The sequence below is a fragment of the Lactuca sativa genome, chromosome 5 (assembly GCF_002870075.4).
Source record: "Lactuca sativa cultivar Salinas chromosome 5, Lsat_Salinas_v11, whole genome shotgun sequence".
Lineage (NCBI taxonomy): Eukaryota > Viridiplantae > Streptophyta > Magnoliopsida > Asterales > Asteraceae > Lactuca > Lactuca sativa.
Window position 1 is genome coordinate 263,579,171 of NC_056627.2, and position 22,055 is coordinate 263,601,225.

The window sequence follows — 22,055 nt, forward strand, 5'->3', positions numbered from 1 at the left end:
ACATAACATAAACATTAGCTAAGGTTATCAACAAACTTTGGAAACTAACAGCGGTCCCCAATGGGCTAACAGGACGCCCTATGGATTAACAACACACCTCTCGGATTATCAGCATCCTTGGGGACTATCAGCAGTCTAGAAGGTATCAGCAACTCATTTCACATGTAACACAAATCAATAAATAAGACTCAGTTGGTCGACATGTATATACACATATACTACCACACAGGCAAGTATAGTGAGATGACTCACCTCGAAAGTAGCAGCTAAACACCACAACTCTCACCCAACAAAGACTGATCCGACATGGAACCTAACAACAATAAAGAGTACCATCTTACTCTACACTCCAAAACCCTTAGTTTGATCAAACGTCAACCCATGCCAAAAGTCAATGGTCAAAGTCAAAGTCAACATCCAACAATACTAACAATTGAACCTCACGTCGTAACCAACCCTTGGCCATGTCATAAGAACGCACCACAATGTGAACCACTCCTTGTTCACGTCGTGAACAGAAAAAGGCAAGATAATCGCGAGATCCTTCATTGTCACGTCGTGACACTCTCCAAGTCACGACGTGACCACAGCTGAAGCATAATCCTAATGGTTTAAGTGCTTAATTCATTAAGTCATCAATTCCAACTTTCCATAAGAATTTATCCATTCCAAATCACCATAAAACTCATTGATATTTAGACATGGATGTCCAATGCATGTGTTAAACACAATCTAGGTAAAAATGACAACAATAAGATCCTAAATTCAAGCATGGTATCCAAAAGATCATGAAAGATCATATTCATAGACCAAAATACTCTTGTGACAAGGTAGAATGATAAAGTTGCAAACTTTATCATATCCCACTACACAATCTTCATTTAATGGACCAAAAAAAAGCTAGAATCTAGATCTAGCAACTCATAATCATAAAGGTGGAAACTTGAATCATACCCAAGGTCCATAACATAGTTGGAAGCTCAGATCTTTTTAAGCAAGGCTCCAAAACTCCATCTTAAAAGAGCTTCTTTCTAAAATCCACCAAGAACTCCAAAAATGGATGAGAGAAGAGAAGGGAGGCTCAAAGTAGTGAAGGGAGGCTAGGGTTTCTCCCAAGGGGTTCTAGATATGATGAAGGCTAAGAAAAAACCCCTAACATTAATCCTTACATTTAAATACCTTGAAAACCCTAAAAATTTTGTAGGTTTGGGTTGCACAATTTTCACCTCGTGACAGCCTGCTTATCACCTCGTAAGGGATCTTACGCCGTGACAACATTCTTGTCACCTCGTAAGAATGGTTTTTCCCCAAATTTTACTCCAACTTCAGACAGTTATAACTCCTTCGTTTTTGACGATCTTTATTTGCACGGAATATGTATTGATGAGCCACATAAGCCTATATAACTACTTTTGGCTTAATACATGTCGAACTAAAACCATAACCTTACAAGAAGTCCAATATATAATTTTTCCTATTTTACCCTTTTTCTTCAAAGCACAATTCGATGGCTTTAATCACTTAACCCAACATTATCAACATCTGATAGGGTCTAAACTCGATTCGCTTAAAGCCCAAGATCTTTACTCGATCTATTTATGGTCCACTATCCCAATAATAGAAACATCTAAAAACTAGGTGTTATAGTTTTCTATAATTCGATTTTCAAGAGGCAAAATATTTTAATAAATATATAATTTAAAAATTAGCTCACTCTATAAAAGAAACGTAAGACATTTTATTAATTAGCTATGAATTAAAATTTATAGATGACAACCAAGAAAAAAATATTATAGTTTAATATATCATAGATAAAAAAAAAAAAAAAAAAAAAAAAAAAAAAAAACTTTAGATATGAAGTAGGTATTATGGTATTATATTAGATAAATCTTTCTAGTCTGTTAAAAAATAATTTAGTAAATTTGTAATTATTCTTTTATATATATATATATATATATATATATATATATATATATATATATATATATATATATATATATATATATATATATATATAAAAAAATGTTATTTGGCTTTTTTTGTATTACTCGGTTTTTATTTTACAAATCAAAACAAATCTTATGTCCAATATAATAATTTGGTTTTGGTGAATCCAAAAAAAAACCATTTATGTACAAACAACAAAAGGTATTTTTGTCATTTACAATTATTTAACAGAATTTGTTAACAAAGTTAGTAATAAGGACCTTTTGCGTTTAAGATTTGCTCTGTAACGACCATCTAAAGGAAAAAAGTTTCGTAAGAATTATTTCAGGAAAAAACTGTAAAGCTAAATGATCATCCGTGTAATTTACTCTTGTAATTTAAGTATTTTTAGTTTATTAGATAAGATTTTTTTTTATTTTCACTTTGTAAGTGTCTGTTTAACAATAAATTGATATAATGTGATGTATTTGATTGATGTGCATTTAAATGACAACGTTGCGATATTGGGTTTGTGGTCCAGGCATGTTGGGATTTGTTGTACCTCTAAGGGTGGTCAGAGTGGCTCGGGAAAATCAGTTTTAGGTTAGAGGTACCGGCAGTACCGCCGCAGGGCTTACACCATCGCATGACAGGTTGGGGCTTTGACATTCAACATGGGTTGAGGAACTCGTGATTCCTCTTCAACAACTCTAATTTTTTTTTCTATTATAAATACATTTATCTACCAATTTAAAACCACACTTTTTTTTTCTTTCAATTTCATTATATTCTCTTATATTTTTTCTTCCTTTTTTATTCCATTTTACTCTATTCTCTCTACATTTCAACTCAAAATTTAAAAAAGATGTCATTCCTAGATCACTTGTATTTGCAAAACAGTCAGAAATCAAAAAGGTGGCATGGCTCGAGCATATATTAACACTTTTGATAATAAGCACGTGAGTCAACATAGATCGTTATCTTTTTGGCGATCAGATGTCGATCATTTTAAGCATCAACTTGGGGGTTTGAATCGTCAACCCATCAATTTTATTTCAAAATGAAAAGATATGCATGGAAAAGTGAAAGAGTTTAATGTTATTTTCACCCATAAGATGAATATCCGCGAACCTAAAGTTTGCGACGAAGAAGTTTTAAACACAACAAAAAACGAGTATCTTGAACACCATAACATGAAAGATTTTCGGCACAAAATATAGTTTAGTTTTTTAATTAAATGTTATTTTTAATATTGTTTAATATTTTTTTGGTTTTTAAATTTGTATAAGTTTATTTTAAAGATTAAAATTTTATAAATATGTATATTGTATTTAATTTTTTATTTTCTTTTTTAATTTAATTAAAAATAGTTATGTGGCAAGCGGGTTGAATGGGTTTAAAATGATGTTATTTACATGTGTTGTAGGTCGGAAAAAATGAAAGAAAAAAAAAAAAATTAACGTAACACTATATGACTGGGTTGAATGGTGGTTTCTACTCCTACTACCACCCTAAGGGTACACGGACTAGATGGAAAGATGAGGATGTATCATGGTACCTTCAAGACAACTACTTCCCTCATGAGGTACCCTTATTTTGATGTTTCTTTGGTGCTTCAAGTGGTTTGTGTAACCAACTGCTTCCCCTATTCTCTCTTTTATTGTATGGTATAATTTTTTATTTGTATCATATGTTGTTTTGTATGTTTTTACTTGAGTGAGTTAAGTATAATAAAAAATATTATTTTTATATGTTGTGAGTTGCGAAAGATTAAAAAAAAGAACAAAAAATTGATGTGCCAGTAAATTGAGTGAGTTGGAAAACTTCTACTCATACGACTCTCATCCCAAGATCCTCATATGAATCTTGATTCAAGATCGGTCCTTGTGTGAAACAACACTAGAAAATACAAAATAATCTTTTTTGTTGTTTAGCACATCTAAAGATAAAAATAACATGGCTTTATTGCTTACAAATAATGTCCATAGAAAAGAAGATAACTCAATTATGGATCAGAATGGCCTCGTCCAATCTGTTTTATTCTCATAAAAATAGAGAAAGCCAAGAGAAAATACTTTTCAGCAAAGAAAAATGATTGATTACATCATTTAGGATTATCACCCTCATTCTCGTAAGTTGTTTTCTGAAAACACATAAATGTTAACCTATATATTTCGACTTAGGGGAAATGATTTATTAGGATAATTAATTATTGCTCTTGTACTCAATTGGTCACTTTCCTTTTTTTGTATCTTATTTACCATTGGACTTGTTGTATGTGTTTACAGAAACCATTGAAACCGGCTATTGAAGGTTTCCGGCAAATTCTTATCTCCGGCAACTCTCCGGTCGTCTTCTCCGACAAGCCGCCGGCAAAAATGAGTTTTTCCGGCGGACTTTTCTCGACTGCCATCCAAGCGGCATCCACCGCCAGTGTTGCTGCTTAGCTTTCTCCACCCTCCCCTCTCTCCCTCTTGTCGATTTGATGCCAGAAAAAGGTAGAAGGGACGCAGGCAGCAAGCCACCTGCCATCACCAGAACCCACCTGCGACCTCCCTTTTGTCGCCGGTAAACCACCATTACCACCTCCTGCTGCTTGCTGCTGCTATAAGTCATCAAGCCAAGACCCAAGGACCCGTCGAAAATTTCATTTTTGTCGGAGGCTCGCCGGAGAAGACGACCGGAAAGTCGCCGAAGATAAGAAATTGTCAGAAACCTTCATTAGTCAGTTTCAATGGTTTCTGTATGGTAAATGAGATACAAAAAAAAAAAAAAAATGACCAATTGAATACAAAGACAACAATTAATTACCCTAATAAATCATTTCTATTTCCCTTTCGACTTATTATGGTATTTTTATATTATAGGAACTAATTAAATGCCAAAATTTATTATTCCGTATTGTTTATTATTATCAACGTTAACCCAATCATGATCACGCGCTTACTATAAATATAATATTAATTTGTTTGAAAATTAAATTTGAAGTACAATATAATAACCAATAAACACGGGTTTGACATAATATCATGTATTCATGTCGGTTAATGATTTTGTCAGATTTTTATGTTTTTCTCAGCATACTTTTAACTTTATACACACTTTCAGTGTTACTAACACTATCAAAGAAAACTCAAACACAAATTTTTTTAAGACGTGTTTGGTTCGTAAATTCAGAGTAGCCAATAGAATTCATTCAAATAAATAAACAAATAACAATTACTACAAGTGAAAATCAATAACTGTTTAATTTTCATATTGAATTCCAATTCATTTCTTGACAAATTACAATTCATTAAGATTTTAATTTCTTTATATTTCAATTTCTTAATGTTTTATTCATTCATATTCTAAATTTCTAATTTCTTCATGTTTTCTACAAATCAAACGCCCCTACAAATGATTATTCTCAAGACCAACACATGTTATACTTTTAAGGCCTTTTTGGTAAAAACTAGCTTATAAGCTAGATTGCAATATAAAATGACATAAATAGACATTTTGATATATAACTAAAAAAATTGATATAATTAAAGGTATATTTGGAATAATTTTGAAAAAGTTCCATAAGCTTCTCAAAAACTATCTCAAAATAGCTTATCAAAAGCTTATAAGCTTAATTCATAAGCTAAAATAAATGGCTTTTGTAGTTTTTCCAAATAGTAAGTTACAATAATATTAGCTTGTTTTTGCCAAACAGGACTTAAGTTTTCAACAATTCACTGTATTTCCTAATTGACACCAGATTCTGAATCAAGAATTTATACAAATTCAAACCATGTATTTTTCAAATACAACAGTGTTGTTATCTTAACAGAAAACGAGAAATGAAAATTCAAAACCCTTTCCAGAAAAAACACACACAAAGGATAAAAAAAAAATTCAAATGGGTACCCTCACAAAGCATCACGAGCAGCAATCCTACAAGTTATTGCATCTCCAATTGTTGATATTCCCAGTTCTACCCCCGTTATTTTGTATTGCTGATGAAAAAAAATATTTAGCATTAACAAAAAGAAATAAAAGAAAAATCAATTATCAAATTTAAACCTTTAGTATTTGAGATTTGTTTGCTCTTCCTTCCAACTCTTCTAAATCAATTTCCTTTCCTTTGATAAGCGTCTTCATTGCATTCAACTACACAAACAAACAATAACTTACTCCTTATTGCAAACTCTACTACATCAACATTTATTATTAATAAAAAAAAATAAAAAAAAGAGAAAATTCATTACATGATCAATCTCACCTCTTCTTCAGAAGCATTAAATCGAGCAGCAAGAATATATGTGGTGCTATCAGAGATACCACAACGTTTTAATGATTCAGAAATCTGTTAAAAAAAAGCACATTTGTGAGAATAAAGCTTCATAAACAATAAACACAAGATGATATTGTGAAAGATTGTTGTTACATTACATGTTTAGATCCTGAGTAATTATAAACAAGCTCAGAATGAAGAGTCCGAGTTGTCAATGAATCCCTTGATTTGGATACAAGTGTTTTATGAGCAGCTGCTAAAACCGGGAAAATATCTGGAATCTAAACATTGTTTCATGGAAACTCGTATTAGATAAGGAATAATAGATCTGTGTTTATTACACAACAGGAGGGCATTCACGTCTTTTCAACAAATGGGGAGGCTAGTTAAAGCATGCCTACCAAAGATGCATTGAGAAGGGCTATTTCAGGCTCTAGTGTTCCAGCTTGCATCAGCTCCAAAAGTTCCCTTAATGATTTGTGTAAGAATAATTTGTAGGTAAAGAATGGCAGACACGTGTAAATTTAGGGAAATAGAGAAATGGAGAGAGGAGTACTTGGAATTAGCGACCTCTGTGAAGAGAGCAACAGACAGAGTTGTTCCAGAAATGTCGTAGTGCTTCATTTCTGCAAATGAAATTCAAACAATGATCATTTTAACTTTTTGTACTATTTTTTGTTAAATGGAATATTCTTGTTTGATAAAGTATTTGAATCAACTTACTGAATAATTATAAAAATTACAGAACATCGTAACAATCAAAATTAATACTCTATGATTTCTTGTCAACCAAAAATACATTTAAATCCTAACTTATTTTAGACAAAATCCCTCACTAAATCACACTTCATATCAGCTATTACATATATAATACTATAAACAGCCATATCCATTTTGCATTTGAAATGTACTAAGTGTATGCAAACCACATCAAATTCACATATAGAGTTTATTGCTGCACAAATCAATTCAAGACAAATATATACGCGTTCAAACACTGTAGATTTCTTGACTCAATATCTCCCGAGACTTCAATATGAACCAGAGATTATAGACTAGGAAAAAAAATGGATAAACCGGAAAAAATTGCAGTGGCGCCGATGACGGAGGTTCTAATAAGTTAAAAAACCAAATTGATAGCAGATTCGCTGAGAGATTTACCGGAGGTATCGCCGATGGAGAGAGGAGGGAAAGTATACGGCGGCGCTGGAAAAGGTGACGACAGCTGCGCTGGAGAAGGGGGTAACGGGGACGTTGGCGAAGGTAGGAGATGATAGTGGAGTCACGATGTGTGTTTGCAGAAGAGAGGAGAACAGCGCTCTGTTTAGGGCAAAGTGGCAATGTGGTCTATTTTTCTAATTTCTTTGGATTTTTTTTTTTTAAAGAACAAGGGATAATGACTTAAAAGGGTAATATATTTTTTAATTTGTATATATTTGGTCACTGAGTTTTTTTTCGTCCATATTTACCCCTTCAACCTGTTGAACTGTACACATTCAGTCCTTATGACCGACTACTCCAGGTTAGCCAAGAAAAATGATTTAATAGGGTAATATATTTTTTATTTTGTACACATTTAGTCTTTAATATTTTTATACACATTTAGTCCTTAATATTTTTTTGTTTCAAAATAAGTAATTTTTTTTGTACACATTCAATACTTATGAATGTTTTCTTTAGGTTTTTCTTACGATATCTTACGTAGGATAATCATTGATGAAGTGTGTGAGGTTGTTGATGTTTATGTGTCATGTCTCGTTTTCACGACCAAAAAATTTCATTTTTAAATAAGACAAAACTCCCTAATTATAAATCCATTATTAAGAAAAAAAAACGTTTATTCAAAAATACATTTACCGAAAATCAGAGTAATATAAGAAATACGTAATCCTCAATATTGTTGATGAGTGTGTACAGTTATGCATTCGCCTTCCCACGACCAACGATAGAACTTGAAAATATAAACAATTGGTTAAGCACAAAGTTTAGTGAGTTTCCCCCAAAATACCCAACACAACAAACATATTATCATGCGTAACGGACCCACACTCATCAGATTGCTATACCTTGCCCAATCAGTCATCGGACTGAAATGCCAACATGCAACAGGTCCAATCAGTCATTAGACTGTAATACCTAGGGTTTGTTGGCATGACGCCTTAATCCAACCGCTCTTCTCGAGTCTTCGTACCTACAACTCATAGCCGACCAGCACCAGGTATCTTAGCCTACAACATATAGCAGGACCACCTGAAACTATCCCACCACCATATGACTATCCCATATAAGATGTCGTGAGAAAAACCTAAGGAAATCATTCATAAGTACTGAATGAATACAAAAACAAAAATGACTTATTTTGCAACAAAAAAATATTAAGGACTAAATGTGTACAAAAATATTAATGACTAAATGTGTACAAAGTGACAAATATATTACTCTATTAAGTCATTTTTACCGGCTAACCTGGAGTAGCCGGTCATAAGGACTAAATGTGTATAGTTTAACAAGTTGAAGGGGTAAATGTGGACGAAAAAAAAACTCAGTGACTAAATGTGTACAAATCGAAAAATATATTACCCTTTTAAGTCATTATCCCTAAGAATAAACTTACCCATTCAAGCCTATTTCACATTTGTCATTTAGTCTCTTATGTTATTTTTTGTGCCTTTTAAGAGAACAAAATTTGTTTTGTCAGATCGATTTGGTCCTTTTTAAAGAACAGAAGGGGTCAGCCGATGACTTCCTCATCTAAAACGATGACCAGTTCACCAATTAACCAGTCTTTGTAACGGCTTCATTGAGAAAATTTCCTTCCTTCCTTCTTTTTCTAAGTTTCTTCTTCTTTATCTCTTTCTTTTTTCTTCTTTTGCTGCATCCGAATAAGAAAATTATGGTGAGGTGTGATTGTGGAAGCATGACAATCATAAGGACTTCCACCACTAAGCAAAATCCCAGTAGAGAATACCATGCTTGCCCGAATATGGTACTCCATTCTCAAGAAACATTTGAGTTTTTTCAATTCTAACCTAACTTTGCTAATTGATGATTGAAATCTGCAAGGACCTAATAGTGGGTTTCTTTTGTGGGTTGATGAGGCTAAAAATTATGTGCATACTGTTGAGGTCCAAAATTAAAGCTTGAGGGAAGTGGTAATACAAAATCGGAGCCTGAAGATCTGCTTGAAGGAGTTGGTAAGCCAAAATTGGAAGTTGAAGGTTTGATTATTGTTCAGTTGGGTTTTGTTTTTTGGCATAATGGTTTACAAGCTATAATTTGATGAATGTTAGAACTGAATTTGTTATGGATTTTTTGGTTTTTGGCAAATCGGAAGTGATAAGTTCATGCAGTTAACAACTGCATGAATGGAGCAACACTTTTATATATATTACCGATTTCTTTGTCAACTTTGTCGCAAAGAATAGGTGAGAAATCCATCTTCTTACTTGGAAAATGAGAATTGATGGATTCTTCTATCTTAGAAACTTGATCATTTTTTCATGTGTCTCCAAATCAATATCCTTAATAGATCCATTGCACTTGATAACTCACCGTGTTCACTGTCCATAACTCTATGGATGCTTATGATTCCTTGAATCATTTTGTGATTTTGACATATGCATTCTCAATTTGACTATGGAATGGCAGAATGTTGCGTGATTTTGACTTTTACATTCTCAGTTTTGACTGAAACCGACTACAAAAGGTAGAGGGCCTAAAAAGATAAGTCACTAATAAGTTTGCTCCCTTTAAAAGGCACGAAAATAACATAAGGGATTGAATGGGCAAATATGGAATGCATTGTAGGGCTACAGTGTCATTTTCCCTAATGGAATATCAAGTTAATGGAATGGATTGTTATCATTCTTTTGTCATATTTGGTGTTGATCAGAAGTAATAGAATATCAAGTAATGAAATGGATTGTTATCATTTTATTGAAAGGTTCTAAAAAGCTTGCAATTGCTTCATCACAGTGCGTCATGGCTCTAATACTTGTACTTGACGTCACGTTTTAACAAAATGTCGCATTAAGTCATATATGTATATAAATATGAATAATAGTACAAAAATATATATTGAATTATTAAATTAATACAAAATTATCGTCTTGAGTCACGTCTTACAAATGACGTGGTTCGCAATAACTTGTAAAATCTTGAGGCTTAATATTGTCGTCAAATCACATGTAACGTTATTTAGAACATTGTTCTATTGTCATATTTTGTTACTCTATTGAAATTAAATGAATCATTAATTCATCTTATTTGATAGGTATGAAAAAATAGGTGAATATGATGAAAAGTTTCCAATGACAAAAATGCCCCTCATAACCACAAAATATGTATATAAATTTATAATATTGGCAATGCTACCAGCGAAAATTATATTTTCTATAATAGAATATAGATGTTCAATAAATGAATACCTACAAGTAACATATCAAAGTAAAAAACATATATAAAGATGAAATTTTTTGTATTAATATCCAAGTTGTGTATCAAACTACGCTCCTATTCTTGACACAAAATCACACACTCTACTCCTATTGTCTAAAGTTTCAACATGTAATAAAAAATCCCCAAACTATACTCCTAATGTTATATCAAAAGGAAAATAAGTCTTACATTTAATGAGAAGAAAGGAACAGATCAAAAGAATGAATTGTTATGTGTATTGCATCCTTTATACATACTATTTAATAAGCCATTGGAAGCAAAGTTTGTACCAACGAAAAATAGTAAACTAGATGGATTTGTAGAAAATATGTCTTATTATAAACTTATGATATGTGGGAAAAGTAAAAAAAAATGTGTAACATCCCAAAAACCATGATAAAAATTTTCAATTTTATAAAGCATTTTCACAAAAACCACAAGATAGTCAAGTATTGTATTCAAGTCAAATTCATAGAATCTGAGTAACAAATAGTCTCTCAAATATAAATTTGTAGGAGGATGTGTACGATCACGTCTTTGTCTTGCCCTGATCAACTAATGTAACTGAAAACATTGAAATCAACAATTGTAAGTCAAAGCTTGGTGAGTTTCCCCAAAATACCCCACATAGCAATATATATATATATATATATATATATATATATATATATATATACACACACACACACACATACACACACATACACACACAATGCATGCACATCGGGCCCACAACATAAGACTAGAAAACACCATGAGGCCACATGGTTCCATATTTGTTGGGCAAAAGAACAGGTAGTAAGTAAATGATATGTAGTTTCTTCAGCAACACCACATAATACACCCCGATCTAAAGAAACACACACACCCCTCTTATAAAGGCTACCGTAGTTGGAATTTTATTCAGCACAACTCTCCAACCAAAAAAATAAATTTTGTCGGGGCTCATGTATTCCAATAATGTGTATTGTCATTTGGTTGGAATATCTAACTGGGATATAAGCAAATACATAGAATTATAATACACGAAAATATAATGTTATACACTAATACAAACAACAATGAAAATCATGAAATGATCATGCAAAACATAAAGATATCATTAATACTATAAGTTTTTATGTAGACAACCATTAAAAAAAGAAGTAGGTCAAATTTAACTTTCAAAGTCGAAATCACCACTTTTCAAAACTTATAGAGAAAACACAAAAAATAGTTATGCTTTCATAATTTTTATTTATTTAACCACTTAACCAATTTTTGTAACTGTTTAAATCTTTATAATTTTTTTATCGTTTTAGAAACCCATATTTCCTCACTACTCGAGGAAGTATTATATATATATATATATATATATATATATATATATATATATATATATATATATATATATATATATATGTGTGTGTGTGTGTGTGTGTGGCATGCTCTTCAAGGGGTTTGGATGCTTGATGATGTAACTGCTTTGCGAGCTTTCATGAGAACACAATCATAGATGAACCGTTAGAGGATGACCGGGTGTTCTCCTAGGACGTCGCTCCGACGATCAAGTTAGTATAGGGTGAGAGAGAAATCTTAGGGTAATCTTCGTGAGAAAGAAGATGGATCCCTCCATTGAGACGAAAGAGATCCTTTTATACCTGATACTAATGGATCGTGGGGATTGTCTCTCGTGAGCGTGATACGTGGTCTCTCCTTACTGGGAGAGCTAATCACGCTAACTAACTGCCTGGTGACGTCAGTTATGGGCGTCACCTGGGCTATTTGTAGCTTTCTCTTTGGTTGTGGGTGAATGTGAAACGACCAAAAAAAATACGACCCAAAAATTTCGTTTTTAATACCATCAAAACTATAATCAGAGTATCATATAAATAAACCATGCGTGATATGTCCCAAAAGATAACAAAGTACTGTGCGGAAAATGTAACATGCTATATCCAAAACAACAACTAGATCAAATCCAAACTAAAGCTGAAACGGTGGTGTGTGCGATGCCGTCATCCAGAGCTCTTCCCTTTGCTTGCGGAAGTACCTGAAACCAAAACTGAAACTGTAAGCACGAAGCTTAGTGAGCTCCCCCAACTTACCACATACCATACAACAACATATAAACACATATTGGGCCTTGCCCACTGCATCGGGTCGGGACCCGGAAAACTGCATCGGACCGAAGTCCGGAACTGACTGGGACCTTGTCCCCTGCATCGGACCGAAGTCCGGAACCGACTGCATCGGACCGAAGTCCGGAACTAACTGGGACCATGTCCCCTGCATCGGACCGAGGTCCGGGACTGACTGCACATAGCATAGCATATCATAACAATTTATACTGCATACTGCATCGGGCCGTGGCCCGGAACATAAACACATACACATAGCACATAAAACATGTCTGAACCACGAAGGCATCAAACATACTAACTACTACATCGGACCGAAGTCCGGAAACTACTATTAACTGGACGGGCCGGCATTGTGGCCTTAGACCCGCCCCTACGGGAAGGAAACTCACCTCGTAAGCTAGCGGATGAGAGTGCGGCTCGGAAAGCTAACGGCTGCTGCTCCTGAATCTCCTCGGCTACAAATCCATAACACACTCAATCAATCACTAGCACTACACTCAGGGTAAAATGACTCTTTTACCCTTGGTCAAAGTTGACTTACTCAGGGCTGACTCGCCGAGTCGGGATACCCGACTCGCCGAGTCCTAGACTCTCCGTTCAACTCTTACCTGCTGTTACTCGTCGAGTGTGGCATCGACTCGACGAGTACCCTCTGGATCCAAGAACTCAGATGATCTTCATCCGACTCGCCGAGTCAGATGAACAGACTCGACGAGTTGTTCTTAATCCTCAAGGAGATTGCCTTGGACTCGCCGAGTTGTATGAACAAACTCGCCGAGTCCCTCCATTACTGAGTCTACTCTTAACTCGCTGAGTCCACTCCCTAACTCACCTCGTACACTCGACACTGAAGAAACTGAAGAACTCGGGACTCGCGACCTGACTCGTCGAGTCGTTCCTCCGACTCGCCGAGTCGCCGCCATGCAACATATTTTTACTCGATTTCTCTTGAATCCAACACATGCAAAAGATAGATCTAGGTCCATTAAGCTGTTTTACCACGTAAAGTTTCCAACTTTACGTGCACAACCACATGAATGAGGGAAATAAGACTAAAATATGCACAATAAGGGTAGATCCATGGCTAATAAGCAATGTAACTCCAAAAAGACAGTGGATCTGGACTCTTCAACACCCCAACACTCAGATCCAAAGGTATTTCGGCTCAATAACACAATCACGCAAGCATAAAGCTTGGAACAAGCATCAAATAGCCCTTAAAAGAGCTCTAATGGAAGTTTAAGCATGAAACCAGAAGGGAACTCCGAAAATACCTCAATAAGTTCACCCTTGACCTTGGATCTTGGCACTAGAACACGTTTCCTTGCTTCCTTCTTCTTCTCCTTCTTCACTCCTTCACAAAATGGGACAAGATCACATATAAGCTCACAAGAGGAAGGTTTAGGGTTTCTCACAGTGCTCTCAGGGGGAAAGTGACGAGATGGAGGCTATAATGGGGTTTAAATAGTGAGCAAACCCGGGGAGTTAGGGTTTCACCCAGACGGACGGACTCGCCGAGTCCAGGATATGGACTCGCCGAGTCGCCGGCTCCCGCGTGCACAAGATGCGCGACCCGACTCGGCGAGTCAGGCTAGAACTCGCCGAGTCCCTCTTGAAAACTTAGCCCAAAACAAATTAATTAACATACCGGAAACGGGTCGTTACAATTCTCCCCCACTTGTTTCAGACTTCGTCCTCGAAGTCTGCTACGGCTGGATCTGCGAATAACTCCGGGTAGTGCGTTCTCATTTCTTCTTCAGCCTCCCATGTCCACTCAGACCCCTTCCGATGCTACCACTGCACCTTTACCAGCTGAATTACCTTGTTCCTCAAGGTCTTGGTCTTCCGTTCCAAAATTGCTATCGGCTTCTCGATATAATTCAAGCCGCTATCGACCTGGATATCCTCCAAGGGAACGACCGCTGTCTCGTCCACTAGACACTTCCTCAACTGCGACACGTGGAAGGTGTTGTGTATCAAACTGAGCTCCTCAGGAAGATCTAACCGGTAAGCAACCCGACCCACCCGGGCCACAACCCTGAAAGGACCAATAAATCTGGGGCCCAATTTGCCCCTCTTCCGGAATCTGATGACACCTTTCCAAGGTGAGACTTTCAGAAGAACCATGTCTCCTACCTGGAACTCCAAGTCTGAACGCCTCTTGTCGGCGTAGCTCTTCTGCCGACTCTGCGCAGTCTGCAGTCTACTACGGACCTGCTGGATCAGTTCCGTCGTCTTGAGCACCACTTCAGTGCTCCCCATAACCCGCTGACCGACCTCGCCCCAACAAATCGGGGTCCTGCACTTCCTGCCATATAACATCTCAAAAGGAGGTCGATCAATGCTCGCATGATAGCTGTTGTTATACGAGAATTCCGCTAAGGGAAGATACGTATCCCAACAGCCCCCAAAATCCAGAACGCATGCCCTAAGCATGTCCTCGAGAGTCTGAATCGTCCTCTCGCTCTGCCCGTCAGTCTGAGGATGAAAAGCGGTGCTGAAATGGAGACGAGTACCCATCTCGTCGTGAAACCGCTTCCAGAATCTGGACGTGAAGCGAACATCTCGGTCCGACACTACCGATACCGGCACTCCATGACGTGCCACAATCTCTCGCACATAGATATCGGCTAACCTTTCCGCCGATATACTCTCCTGGATCGGGATAAAATGGGCACTCTTCGTCAACCGATCCACCACTACCCATATCGAATCTACTCCACGTGCGGTCCTGGGAAGTTTGGTGATAAAATCCATGGTGATGTCCTCCCATTTCCACACGGGAATATCCAACGGCTGCATCTTGCCGTGAGGTCTCTGGTGCTCCGCCTTGACCTTTCGGCAGGTCAGGCACCTCTCAACGTACCAAGCGACGTCCCGCTTCATGCAGGGCCACCAATAATCAGGTCGAAGATCCCGATACATCTTCGTCGCCCCTGGATGGATAGAAAATCGAGACTTATGAGCCTCGTCCATCAATACCTGCCGTACCCCACCCCAGTACGGTACCCACACCCTACCATGAAGCGTCATCAAACCCCGACTGTCGTAGTCGAACGAAGCTACTCGACCCACTATCCTCTCGCACTTCTGCCTCTCCTCCTTGAGACCCTCCATCTGAGCCTCCTTGATCCGCTCCAACAAAGGAGTGATTACCGTCATCCTCATACACAAATCCCTGATAGGGGCCGCCGACACCTTGCGGCTCAGGGCATCGGCCACCACGTTGGCCTTCCCTGGATGATACAGGATCTCACAGTCATAGTCCTTTAGCACGTCCAACCATCTCCTCTGTCTCATATTCAAACTAGGCTGATCCATAAGGTATCGCAAACTCTTGTGGTCCGTGTAGATAGTACAGCGGACCCCATACAGATAATGTCTCCAAATCTTGAGGGCAAATACAACTGCCCCCAGCTCCAAGTCATGGGTAGGATAATTAGCCTCGTGAGGCTTCAACTGTCTCGAGGCATAAGCCACCACGTGGCCTCGCTGCATCAACACTGCTCCCATACCTGATCGAAGCATCACAATAGACCACGAAATCCTCAAAACCCTCTGGCAAGGTGAGGATCGGAGCCTCGCACAATCTCTGCCTGAGAGTCTCGAACGCCGCCTGCTGCTCAGGCCCCCAACGAAAAACTACCGACTTCTTGGTTAGTCGGGTGAGCGGCACTGCTATCTTGGAGAAATCCTGAATAAACCTCCGATAGTACCCTGCCAATCCTAGGAAGCTCCGAATCTCAGATGGAGACCTCGGGACCTCCCACTGCATCACGGCCTCAATCTTGGCCGGGTCAACCAAAATACCCTTCTGATTAACGAGATGCCCAAGAAACTGCACCTCGCGTAACCAGAACTCGCACTTGGAGAACTTAGCGAACAGTCTCTCCCTCCTCAAAGTCTCCAACACCTCCCGCAGGTGCCCCTCGTGCTGTCCCTGCGTCTTGGAATACACCAAGATGTCATCGATGAACACTATCACTGACCGATCCAGCATCGGTCTGCACACGCGGTTCATGAGATCCATGAACGCGGCTGGGGCATTGGTGAGCCCAAATGGCATCACCACAAACTCATAATGACCATACCGGGTCCTGAAAGCAGTCTTCTGAACATCCTCATCCCTGACCCTCATCTGGTGGTAACCGGAGCGTAGGTCGATCTTGGAGAACCAAGACGCTCCCTGGAGCTGATCAAACAAGTCATCTATCCTCGGAAGTGGGTAACGGTTCTTCACCGTTACCTTGTTCAACTCCCGGTAATCAATACACATCCGATGCGACCCGTCTTTCTTCCTCACAAATAAGATCGGCGCTCCCCAAGGTGAACTGCTCGGTCTAATGAAACCCTTGTCTAACAGCTCCTGAAGCTGTGTAGACAACTCCTGCATCTCAGGGGGAGCAAGTCGATATGGTGCTTTGGCTATCGGAGCCGCACCAGGAACCAGGTCGATCCTGAACTCAACCTGCCTCTCAGGAGGTATCCCCGGCAAATCCTCGGGAAACACATCCAGGTAATCTCGAACAATAGGAACATCATCGATCGTCGTCTTGCCCTTATCCCGGGCATCCAAGACGTAGGCTACATAACCGGCGCAACCCTGCTGAACGTAGCGCCTCGCCCTAGCGGCAGAGCAGAAGGTCAATCCTCGCTGGGGCCTCTCGCCCTGAACCACTATCTCTCCCCCACTGGGAGTGCGAACCCTCACTAGCTGAAGCTCACAATCAATCACCGCCCCATTGGGGCTTAGCCAATCCATTCCCACAATAACTTTATTCCCGCGCAGGGGAATCGGAACCAAATCCACTGAAAACTGCTCCTCAAATATCTGAAGGGAACACCCTCTATATACTTTGTCGACCCTCACGGTCCTATCATCTGCTATCTCAACCTCTAACGGACAATCCAGTTCCCCCGGAGCTCTGCTAAATCTCTTGCTAAGCGCAAGCGATACAAATGATCGGGTGGCCCCCGAGTCAAACAATACCAAAGCAGGGATGCCGTTCACCGAGAACGACCCTAAATAAAGCGTACCATCAAATAATATTCAAACGATATATTAATAATTAAGAGATGAAAGAAATATACATACCCGTCACCACAGCAGAGGAGGCGCTCGCGCCTCCTCTGCTGTCATCTGAAATGCCCTGCTCTTCGCCACCGGCGCATCAGCTCGGCCCTGACGGCCATCTGTGATCCTCAAAGTAGCAGGGGCGGGTGCATGCACCTTCCCTGCTGCAGCTAAACTGGGACACTGGGACCTTTTGTGTCCCCTCTGATTGCACTGAAAGCAAATCAGATCCGATGCTGTAACTGTAGTGGCAGGGGCCGTACAATCCCTACTCATATGCCCGGTTCGACCGCACTTGTAGCAGCCGGAACTCCCTGCCTTGCACGCCCCCTCGTGCAACCTCCCACACCTGCCACATCGACCGTGGCTCTGCCGACCCCTGGACCTGTGATCTGAAACCTTGGGCTTTTTGCCCACACTGCCTGCACCCGAAACCGCCTCCGGTTTCCTCTTCCTCTCCATCTCGAGATCAATCTCCCTCTCTCTGGCTCTAGCAATCATATCGTCCAGTGTTTTGCAACTGGACCGGCTCACAAACATACGAATGTCGCTCCGCAACATCTCGTGATAACGGGCCTTCTTCATCTCCTCGTCTGCTGCATACTGAGGAACAAGAAGGGCCCGCTCCCTAAACTTGGCGGTGATCTCCGCCACTGTCTCGGTAGTCTGGGTAAGATCCTGGAACTCCCTGGCTAACTGTTGCACCTCAATGACCGGTGCGAACTCCGATCTGAACCTGGTAGAGAAATCAGCCCAGGTCATGGCATCCAATGCCGCATCATTCCCGATGGTATGTCCTACCTCCTCCCACCAGTCACGTGCCCTGTCCTTCAGGAGACAGGACGCCAATCTGACCTTGTCCCCCTCGGGACATTTGCTAGTGCGGAATGCGTTGGCCACATCCGCCAACCACCTGGTACTCGCTATGGGGTCCCGTGCCCCGTGATAGTCAGGAGCCCCGCATGCCCTGAACTCCCTGAAAGTGAGTGTGCGCGACCCCATCACGGCCGCCATCTCAGTACGGAAGGTACTCAATCTCTCATCCATCATCTCCAAAATGCCCTCCTTGATCGAACCGAAGATCACAGGAGTCTGCTCAAGTATGATGCGAGTAATCTCAGAAGAAAGGAACTCTCTGGTATGCTCATCGATCTGTCCGACCTCCGGGTCGGATCCCGATCCTGATCCCCCTCCGGCATCTGAACTGCCGGCTGCTGGCCTCGGGCGCAAAACTACCATTCTGAAGCACCACATAACACATCAGAACACTGGAATATTTCAAGGGGTCATGAAACGACTACTAGCTTCCTGGTTTAATCTTGGCCTTCCTTGATTCGAGTACGGATCCTCTGCTTCCAGTAGTATGGGCCCCTACTACCTTCCACATCTATCCGTACTTTCCTCAAGAACCGCCTTGACTTCCCCAAGTCACTTCTACCGCTGCTATCCTCTGCTACTCTCGTCCTAGGCTTGCCCTAGGGAAACTCGAGCTCAATACGACTGGTCCTCAGCTGCTGTAGGTCTCCTCGCACTGCCAGTTAGCCATCACCTGAACACCATCACATGTGATGAGGATCGGATAATCCTTCAAGTAAAAGATCCGTCCCTACAACGGTTGGACTCAAACAAGAGCTGCGCAGTAGGGCCAGTTCCAGCACTCTGAGATTATTCAAACCTGATTACATGTGGTGTGACGTGTTCACCTAATGGCTAACTCCCATTACTCGGAATCCCACTAAGCACTAAGCAAGCAGCATTCGGACAAGGGAAACAAACTCACGCAAGCTATTCTTATAACAAGAAACTGCACTAGCATAGGATGCTAAGCTCATACTATCAGGCATAACCTAAACAGGCTATCCTACTGCTGTCTACTCAATTCTAGCATGCAATATTCATAGAGCTGTAACACATAAGCAGGCACATAAGGCGTTCTCCTACACCCTTAGTCCTATTCTAGCATGCTGTTCTACTAAACTGAAATTGAACAAATACTTGTATGGGTAATTTGGGAGTACTTACTTGAGCTCGGTTGACCGCATGCACACACCTTTTTCTTAAAGCAATTCTTTTCCTTCTAAGTGTTTTCAAAATTCTTTGTAAAAACATTTTATTGAAAATCTTTTATTTCCCTTTAGTTTGAGTTCAGATACACCCGAGAGTGTATCCGAATCCCTCAAACCAGGGCTCTGATACCAACTTGAAACGACCAAAAAAAATACGACCCAAAAATTTCGTTTTTAATACCATCAAAACTATAATCAGAGTATCATATAAATAAACCATGCGTGATATGTCCCAAAAGATAACAAAGTACTGTGCGGAAAATGTAACATGCTATATCCAAAACAACAACTAGATCAAATCCAAACTAAAGCTGAAACGGTGGTGTGTGCGATGCCGTCATCCAGAGCTCTTCCCTTTGCTTGCGGAAGTACCTGAAACCAAAACTGAAACTGTAAGCACGAAGCTTAGTGAGCTCCCCCAACTTACCACATACCATACAACAACATATAAACACATATTGGGCCTTGCCCACTGCATCGGGTCGGGACCCGGAAAACTGCATCGGACCGAAGTCCGGAACTGACTGGGACCTTGTCCCCTGCATCGGACCGAAGTCCGGAACTAACTGCATCGGACCGAAGTCCGGAACCGACTGCATCGGACCGAAGTCCGGAACTAACTGCATCGGACCGAAGTCCGGAACTGACTGCATCGGACCGAAGTCCGGAACTGACTGCATCGGACCGAAGTCCGGAACTAACTGGGACCATGTCCCCTGCATCGGACCGAGGTTCGGGACTGACTGCACATAGCATAGCATATCATAACAATTTATACTGCATACTGCATCGGGCCGTGGCCCGGAACATAAACACATACACATAGCACATAAAACATGTCTGAACCACGAAGGCATCAAACATACTAACTACTACATCGGACCGAAGTCCGGAAACTACTATTAACTGGACGGGCCGGCATTGTGGCCTTAGACCCGCCCCTACGGGAAGGAAACTCACCTCGTAAGCTAGCGGATGAGAGTGCGGCTCGGAAAGCTAACGGCTGCTGCTCCTGAATCTCCTCGGCTACAAATCCATAACACACTCAATCAATCACTAGCACTACACTCAGGGTAAAATGACTCTTTTACCCTTGGTCAAAGTTGACTTACTCAGGGCTGACTCGCCGAGTCGGGATACCCGACTCGCCGAGTCCTAGACTCTCCGTTCAACTCTTACCTGCTGTTACTCGTCGAGTGTGGCATCGACTCGACGAGTACCCTCTGGATCCAAGAACTCAGATGATCTTCATCCGACTCGCCGAGTCAGATGAACAGACTCGACGAGTTGTTCTTAATCCTCAAGGAGATTGCCTTGGACTCGCCGAGTTGTATGAACAAACTCGCCGAGTCCCTCCATTACTGAGTCTACTCTTAACTCGCTGAGTCCACTCCCTAACTCACCTCGTACACTCGACACTGAAGAAACTGAAGAACTCGGGACTCGCGACCTGACTCGTCGAGTCGTTCCTCCGACTCGCCGAGTCGCCGCCATGCAACATATTTTTACTCGATTTCTCTTGAATCCAACACATGCAAAAGATAGATCTAGGTCCATTAAGCTGTTTTACCACGTAAAGTTTCCAACTTTACGTGCACAACCACATGAATGAGGGAAATAAGACTAAAATATGCACAATAAGGGTAGATCCATGGCTAATAAGCAATGTAACTCCAAAAAGACAGTGGATCTGGACTCTTCAACACCCCAACACTCAGATCCAAAGGTATTTCGGCTCAATAACACAATCAAGCAAGCATAAAGCTTGGAACAAGCATCAAATAGCCCTTAAAAGAGCTCTAATGGAAGTTTAAGCATGAAACCAGAAGGGAACTCCGAAAATACCTCAATAAGTTCACCCTTGACCTTGGATCTTGGCACTAGAACACGTTTCCTTGCTTCCTTCTTCTTCTCCTTCTTCACTCCTTCACAAAATGGGACAAGATCACATATAAGCTCACAAGAGGAAGGTTTAGGGTTTCTCACAGTGCTCTCAGGGGGAAAGTGACGAGATGGAGGCTATAATGGGGTTTAAATAGTGAGCAAACCCGGGGAGTTAGGGTTTCACCCAGACGGACGGACTCGCCGAGTCCAGGATATGGACTCGCCGAGTCGCCGGCTCCCGCGTGCACAAGATGCGCGACCCGACTCGGCGAGTCAGGCTAGAA

At 40.2% G+C, this 22,055-nt stretch overlaps 1 protein-coding gene and 1 long non-coding RNA gene across 2 annotated transcripts; one reads left to right on the forward strand and one right to left on the reverse strand.

The window, feature by feature from the left end:
* The first annotated feature begins 3,851 nt into the window (after window positions 1-3,851).
* LOC128134156 (uncharacterized) lies at window positions 3,852-4,771 on the forward strand. The gene is made up of 2 exons (XR_008232498.1): window positions 3,852-4,057; window positions 4,215-4,771. It is a non-coding gene; the product is annotated as an uncharacterized LOC128134156 (long non-coding RNA).
* Window positions 4,772-5,629: 858 nt separating this feature from the next.
* On the reverse strand, window positions 5,630-7,536 carry LOC111877696 (uncharacterized). Its single transcript, XM_023874208.3, has 7 exons — window positions 7,349-7,536; window positions 6,744-6,813; window positions 6,589-6,655; window positions 6,346-6,468; window positions 6,176-6,259; window positions 5,977-6,063; window positions 5,630-5,909 (listed from the first exon to the last, which is right to left on the reverse strand). The coding sequence occupies exons 2-7, from the start codon at window positions 6,809-6,811 to the stop codon at window positions 5,823-5,825; spliced, it is 516 nt and encodes a 171-aa protein (XP_023729976.1). The 5' UTR covers window positions 6,812-6,813; window positions 7,349-7,536; the 3' UTR covers window positions 5,630-5,822.
* Window positions 7,537-22,055: the final 14,519 nt, after the last annotated feature.

Coding starts and splice junctions, on each gene's coding strand:
- LOC111877696 (XM_023874208.3), bottom strand. CDS start 6,811: ATGAAGCACTACGACATTTCTGGAACAACTCTGTCTGTTGCTCTCTTC. Junction 6,260..6,345: donor ATTACTCAGGATCTAAACAT/GTAATGTAACAA, acceptor TTTTTTTAACAG/ATTTCTGAATCATTAAAACG. Junction 6,064..6,175: donor TTAATGCTTCTGAAGAAGAG/GTGAGATTGATC, acceptor TTGTTTGTGTAG/TTGAATGCAATGAAGACGCT.